This window comes from Xiphophorus couchianus, chromosome 5, assembly GCF_001444195.1.
Source record: "Xiphophorus couchianus chromosome 5, X_couchianus-1.0, whole genome shotgun sequence".
Taxonomy (NCBI): domain Eukaryota; kingdom Metazoa; phylum Chordata; class Actinopteri; order Cyprinodontiformes; family Poeciliidae; genus Xiphophorus; species Xiphophorus couchianus.
This window is the reverse complement of record NC_040232.1, coordinates 33,856,074-33,863,402: the sequence shown is the minus strand read 5'-3', so window position 1 is coordinate 33,863,402 and position 7,329 is coordinate 33,856,074. Positions and strand designations below refer to the sequence as shown.

General features: G+C 40.9%; 1 protein-coding gene and 1 long non-coding RNA gene across 2 annotated transcripts in view; one reads left to right on the top strand and one right to left on the bottom strand.

Moving 5' to 3' along the window:
• Window positions 1-943: 943 nt before the first annotated feature.
• The window catches only part of LOC114144424 (B-cell receptor CD22-like), a 12,035-nt gene continuing 5,649 nt past the window's right edge, over window positions 944-7,329 (bottom strand). The window contains exons 7-11 of the mRNA XM_028017211.1: window positions 7,013-7,273; window positions 6,775-6,856; window positions 5,671-5,731; window positions 1,909-2,084; window positions 944-1,638 (exon numbers count right to left, since the gene is read on the bottom strand). Of these exons, the coding sequence (XP_027873012.1) occupies window positions 1,563-1,638; window positions 1,909-2,084; window positions 5,671-5,731; window positions 6,775-6,856; window positions 7,013-7,273 (656 nt within the window). The 3' untranslated portion in view covers window positions 944-1,562. The remainder of the gene's footprint in view (window positions 1,639-1,908; window positions 2,085-5,670; window positions 5,732-6,774; window positions 6,857-7,012; window positions 7,274-7,329) is intronic.
• Window positions 2,092-7,329, top strand: part of LOC114144428 (uncharacterized) — a 22,382-nt gene continuing 17,144 nt past the window's right edge. Inside the window, exons 1-2 of the long non-coding RNA XR_003595491.1 lie at window positions 2,092-4,940; window positions 7,165-7,285. This is a non-coding gene — a long non-coding RNA (uncharacterized LOC114144428). The remainder of the gene's footprint in view (window positions 4,941-7,164; window positions 7,286-7,329) is intronic.

Sequence of the window (7,329 nt, the reverse complement as noted above, 5' to 3'; positions counted from 1 at the left end):
CAGCGTTTACAGATCACAGCACACAGTCACTGGTGCATAAAGCGACGGCCACAAAGGAAGAAGGCAGTGATAACAAAGACCCCAACTTATATAATAAAGATTTATGTGGTTTAATCCAGAGAAGAAAGGGGAAGTCGGTACAAATCTATAACAGCAGTCGCGTTGAGACGTAACAAACCGGCACCCGACTTACGGACTCCGGTATCAAATCTTCTCAGTTACAATCAACAGTTTGTGACAAAAACTGTAATAAATAATATAAAAACCTTCAATTCTTGTAGACATGATATCTGCTTCAGATCGGGTTTTATACTTGTGCAATGACTTGGTAAGATATTCCATCAGTGAACGGAAGCAACTGAAAGTCTCACATTTGATCACACAATCTGTCTTTTTTTAACACAAGCGCATGTATTTGGGCTTCAATGATGTGGCTATCAACACATTAATACAGCTGCAGCTAGCATACACAGTACAGTTCATTTTATTATAATAGTAGTTTTTTACTTCAAGCAAACTGTACACATGTAACGGAAGTTAAAATGATTATTTATGTACAACCTGTTGTTCATTTGGCATCAGTAAGTCATCACTTATTTTTATGAATAAAAAACACATATTGCTGATAAAACAATGAATTTTCTGCCCGTTAGTTTCAAAAACACACCTGTGGTCACCTTAAAACTCCCACAGTATTAAGACATTTGGACCCCACAAGTTTTTTACTCTATGTACGGTCCGACAGGGCAAGTTTTTGTGTGTGTGTGTGTGTGTGTGTGGCTTCAGGAACTGACGGTCTGACATTTGTCACTGTCCTCTCGAGCATCACACTAACGCTATCAGTACAGATAGTGTACTGATAGCGTACAGTACACTATACAGTACGCTATCTGTACGCTATCTGATAGCGTACAGATAGCGTATCTGTACGCTATCGGTACAGATAGTGTACTGATAGCGTTAATGGTGTGACTTTTGACTGTTGACTTCTAGAGCTGGTGCAATGCTCTTATTCTCAAACCTGTTGTTACAGGCAGGATTCATGATACAGCTGAGGTGTTATGCAGAAATAACTGTGAAATGGTTCTGGGGGAAAAAGGAGTTTGCAACAGAAAGACTGTTTCTGTGCGTGAGGCGAATCCATTAACTATCTCTCACCAACGTTTCCTCCTTTTTGGGAAAGTTTGAGAATTCACTCATTAATATATTTTTTTCATCCTTTCAATATCTTCCCAATTGAAAGGTCTTTTTTTTGTCAAAACGATTTGTTTCCTGTTTCCAGTTGTGATGCAGTTCCAGATGATGTCTTCTCTATATATATGATGTTACACTTTCTGTTTCATTTGAAACATTTGTTGAATCGTCCTCTTTCCCAGCAACAATAATAATAATAATAATAATGACAATATGTGTAAAAGGGAAGTTCAAAGCAGAAAGTCCATTCTCTGGGCATTTTGGTCCATCCTAATGTTTACCTGGAGGCTGATTGCCAAAGCTACAGGTAATTATAATGAAAAAAGAACAACTAGATGACCACAAGTATGTTTGTACAGCAATAAATATTATTTACCCGGTTTAGGTTTATTTACTACGCTGTATAAAGCATTTGAATCATCTTCGGGTTCTGGGTTTTCAGTTCTGAAAAGAAAAAAGAAATGAAAATGCAACATGAAATGCTTTGGCAGAGTAATTTGTGAATACTTGTTTTTCTTTTTCTTGGTAAAGCAAGTCTGTAGAACAAATCCAAAAGAGAAACCCTCCATAATCAGGCTACTCTAAAAGATATATTTCACAAATGTTTTCTCTACACAACACTTTGGCAGCTTAAGGAAACATTGTCTTCTATAATAATTTAAATGTGCTGTTTCTTAATGTTCACCAAGCACGATGTTAGCGAGAGCTACTTACCTCTGGCCAAACTTGACAGTAGCGTACTCTACGTTCTGCTCGCCCTCTTCCTCCAGATCAGCTGTGCCGGTTTTACCAGGTTGAACGTTTTCATACTCAGGATCTCTCTGCTTCCTCAGGAACCGGACGCTGGCGTACTGAAGGTCTTCCTGCGACTTCGACAGGCTGTTTTGGTTCTGCAGGACCAAATGCATTTCACAATCAGTTATAGATTCGCTTGTCAAATCAAGCCGTGCTTCAAACAGTTTACTGTCCACAGAAAACTGTTACTGTACTAACGTTTCAATGACTTAAGGTGGCTGCAGCGCCTGTCACTTTAAAAGACACACGGCAGGGGAAAATAAGTATTGAGAACATCAACGTCTTACTCAGTTATATCTATAATGAAGCTATGACCCAGCTAATCCACAGACAAACAACAACAACAAATTAATCCAGAAATAATGTGTAGCAAAGCAAAATGATGCAGGAACATTCTTACTGAAATTTATTACAGGCCAATAAAATCAGCTGATTGGTACTAATGAGAACAGGGTTATTGTTTAACCCTAAAAAGCTTAAAATCTTTTTAAGATGACAGATTTTATGTTATTTTAAAGCTTCTTGCGTTCAACACTTATTCTTTAATTCCAGTTTGTCTGCGGTCCAGTGGGATCGCACTGTCCCCGTGTGCTTTGTTACATGTTTCATTATTGTGTAGTTTCAGGAACTGACGGTCTGATGGATCAGCCTTCCCTGCTCTCTGACCGTGACATTTGCTGCTAAGACCACGAGAGGATTCATGGACTTGTTTATTTTTATATCTTTGAACATATTGACTCGGTTTGTTACCACCATATTGGTCGATTTTCATTAGAGAAGTACAACTAGAAACATATTTACCGAGATATAATGTTGATGGCACTAATGTGGTGCACCTAAAAATGCCACCACAGTATTTATATGTTCCCTGAGCCAGAAGTGACCCACTGTGCAGTAGAGAGGCCAGTAACCGGTGAAAAGAGTGTACCAGCCTGCAGAGTGCAGCGCTGTGGACTCAAGCGTCCGAGATCAGCAAGATGTCTTCTGGTGAGAGAAAACAACTACTATGGAGCATCAAGAAAAAGTTACACCAGCTAAAAGGTAGTGAAGCCCACCTCATCGCAACTTCTCTTGGAGACGTGGAAGGACTGGACTCCAGTCAGCTGACTCAGAATGATGAAGAAAGTTGTGTTGAATATCTGACTACCTACCTAATATGTCCAACAATCCTGGGTCGGGAGGACCAGGGCTTGCCATTATTAAAAAGACTGGAATGTTTCCTAGACGGCACTATGATGAATCGTGGACATGCTACAGTATCCTTTGAAGCAGAAGCAAGTACAAGTGAGCAGGCCATTTCCCCTGTTCAGCCACAAGACGGCTGTGGCGACACAGACATACTGAGATTATTGGCCCGCTATGACTCTATTCAAGCTCAATAAAACCAAGCCTTATCCACTTCCGCTTCTCCAGACCCACAGGGACAGAATCCAACACCACCTCGCTCCAGCCAATCTCGCAACCAGCAGGTAACTTGGGCGTCAGTTCCACCAGCTACAGGGGACCCACTTCTCCCGACTCTCCAACCCCATCACCAACAGCTGTGCTCACCACAGTACTCTGTTCCTCGTTCAGGGAACATTCCAAGTCACCCTGGTGAGAGCATGATAGCCATGAAAGATTTGCCGCTGCTGTCCCGCAGAGAATTCAAAGTGCATGGGGCAATGATTAGTGACACAACATCAGAACTCAGTTACAATAGCATCTGTAAACAGATAGATGAGGGTCTCAGGGAGAATCAAATGAGGTGATTAGAGGAGTGTTAGGAAGCAGTGCCTCATAGCTGACAGTGGGGTCACCTAGGAGGGTCTTGAGGTCTCGGCGAACATTGTCATACTTCTCCACTATGCCCTGGCAAATAGTGTTGAGAAAGATGCACTGAATTGTGGAAATGTCGTACTTAACGACTGAGTCTGATTGTCTGAGTGAGAACAAGATCTTTTGCTTCAGTCCAATCATTCTATACAAAAACTGCTGAGGGGTCTCATTTTCAAACTGCTTAGCACACATTAAATCTTGGAAGAGTGCTGTGCTACTTTTCTCACCTAAGTGAGACTGCAGGAAACTTTTAAGCTCAGAAACTGTGAGATCGTCATTTGTTGTTAACATGTCTCGGAAGTTACCTGGCACAGCTGAAAATGAACTGGTTCAAAACTGTGAAACAGACAATGAACAACGAGAACAAGAACTGGAGAGAGACACTGAACAGGTTGAACTTGATATCGAGGAGGAGGAGCAAATACCAACTCAGGAGGGATTTCTCAGGAGATCTACACAAGCAAGGAGACCACCTCAGTCACTCAGTTAAAACACTATGGGCCAGCCTTCTTACCAGCCACAAGGGGTCATAGGTCATGTTGGACTGTGTGGGTTACAAGCTTCACCATTGTGGGCAATGCAACCTGTACAAGGACATTTTTATGTTCTTCATCAGACTGTACCTTATGCAACGACAGTCCCTTTCGCAAGGCCTTATAATTTTGTATACTAAGATGTGTACACTGAAGGAAAAGTTCTTTGAGTGAGGTTCTTGTGATAATAACCAAGTTGTTAATATTTGGTGAATTGTCATCACTGGCTTTGAAGTGTCAGAGCCACCTTTTAAGTTGGGGAGCGTGTGGTGCACCTAAAAATGCCACCACAGTATTTAGGTTTTTTTTTTAAAATAATTTTTTTAATATTTTCAGGTACAATTTATTCTATTTTCTAAAAAAAATAATTAACAAATTACATTTTGTTTGCAGTTCGGCATGTTAATCTGCCTACATTTATAGTGCTTTCCTGAGGTGGGGACGGGAGCGCTAGTGGCGAAGCGGAACCTTTGTTTGGGGGACGTTGCTTCCAGGTTGGTTTTGGGATGGACTTCCGGTGTGCCCCAGACGCAATCTGAATGCTAACGGCAGCGCTACGATCGCTGACCTCTGTTTATTTGTCCTCCTGGTCAGTATACGGTAAAGAAAAACACCAAAAGTACCCTGTAAAGATGTTTACATATTAGTTGACCAGAATATATTGCTGAGTCATGGGTTTTGTGCAAAGTGTTGTCACTTTTATCAGGCGAGGGTAACTTTGGCAATATGCCAGCTCGCTCTGAGGGCCGTTATATCCTAACGTCTCCATGTTTAAGAAGTTTTATTTTTCTTTGCTTGAATGATATTCACTTAAAATGCAGTAAAGCTTTGTGACAGTTAATTCGTACTGTCTGGTGCACGTGCCGTGGTTGTCTTCACCTGGGTGGGGGATGAAGGTGTGAGGGGAGGTGATGTGTGAGGTTCATTGTTGCCTGAGAAGACCGAGTTTTTAAGGCAATGGCAATGTAAAACATTAATATTGTGTAATATAAAAGGTTTGTTTGTTAACAAATAAAGAAAACCCAATCTTAATTGGGCGGCAGCGCTACGATCGTCATTGCTGACTCCTGTTTATTTGTCCTCCAGATTGTGTCATCACTGTTACAACAGTCCTGACACTCGGGACCTGTAACACTAATCTCTTAAAGAAATCCAAGAGGCACTGACTAAATATCAGTTTTTTTTCATGACATATTCATTGTCACTGCCCCACCCGCCCTGGTGCTTTGCTCCTGGCTCCACTCAGAACTTGCTGACTGTTTTACTGCGTTATTAACAGAAGTCAGGATGTGAAGAGGGGATTATACCAGCCTCTTATTTCCCATCTGACCTGCTCAATGTTGTTGGGGTTTCCTCCAGGCTTAGGCGGTGGTGTTGATGTTCTCCACTTTCTAGTTATTAGAAAAAATAGTTAGTGGTCATTTATTGTTCCTAAAATGACCGCATGGCAACAGTGCCTGTAAAAAGTATTCACCCCCTTTGATATGTTACTCTGATATTGATTTTACAAATTAATTATGATCAACAAAATGTTTTTTTTTTGACAATATATGCCAAATACCTTCCATTATTTATAATGGGTTTAATTCAGGGGTCTCAAACTCCAGTCCTCGAGGGCCGCTGTCCTGCAACTTTTAGATGTGCCTCTGCTGCACCACACCTGAACAGAATAATTAGGTCATTAAGGCTCTGAGAACTGATCTACACAAGGAGGAGGTAATTAAGTCATTTCATTCCAATGATTTGTACCTGTGGCACATCTAAAAACTGCAGGACAGGAAACTCGAGGACTGGAGTTTGACACTTGTGGTTTAATTAAACTCCAGGAGATGTTCAGTGCCTTAGAGATTCTTTTTGTATGCATCTCCTGACTTATACTTTCCAATAATTGGAGTGTTCTTTTGTCTTCATGCTGCAACCATTCGAGACACAATCACTCTTTGTGAGACTGCTAGCCCCAATTGGCTGGACCTCTGTTGAATTAAGTCTGTCACTTTAACAGGGTGAATATTAACACAATTGCATTTTATGTTTCATGTTTTTAATTTATTGTCATTACTTTCTAGAGATCAGTTTTCACTTTGACATTTAAGGGTTTTGTTTTATTTTATTTGTGGGGAAAAAACCCAAAAAACATTTGTTGACCATGATTGATTTGTGCAAGTGTCCATCCATCCATCCATCCATTTTCTGTTCACCCTTGTCCCTAATGGGGTCGGGAGGGTTGCTGGTGTCTATCTCCAGCTACGTTCCGGGCGAGAGGCAGGGTACACCCTGGACAGGTCGCCAGTCTGTCGCAGGGCTCGCCAGTCTGTCGCAGGGCAGACTGACCATGATTGTGCAAGTGTTAAAAAGTTAAAACAACCAGAAGGGTGAATGCATTTTATGGGCACTTTAAATGTAAGAAATGTGAAGATTAAAAAGATTAACTTACCTCGATATTAAGAAGACAAGGAGAAAAATCATGATCAGCAAAATAGAAGCAATAGTCCCAAAGACTACTATCTTTGATTGCCCTGAAAAGAAAACACATTTAGACCTACCAAACTGAAATGTTTAGAGTGATTCTACAATTTAAAATTCTATTCTAGTTTTTGTTCGGTTTAGCCCACAGTTTGCACGATAACTATGCCTAAAAAGGTCATTGGGTGATTTAAACTATAACTATTTACCTGGCACAACAGTCACAGATACAGAGGTGTTATGATGTCCTATCTTGTTCTGGACTTTACAGTAATAGTTCCCACTGTGTTCATTTTGTATGTTGGTGATGGTGAAGTTTTCTCCTGAATCTTTTTGTGCCTTCTCTCCCTCCTTGTACCAGGTGTAGTTAGCTGCTGGGTTAGCATCACTGCTACATGTCAGAGTCACGGAGCTACCCACCACGATGTCACCAAACGGACTCTGAGACACTGAAGGAGATCTGGGAGCATCTGTAAGAAAAAGTAGGAGTTGTGTTTGTTACTTTTATAATTATGTCAAAATATAA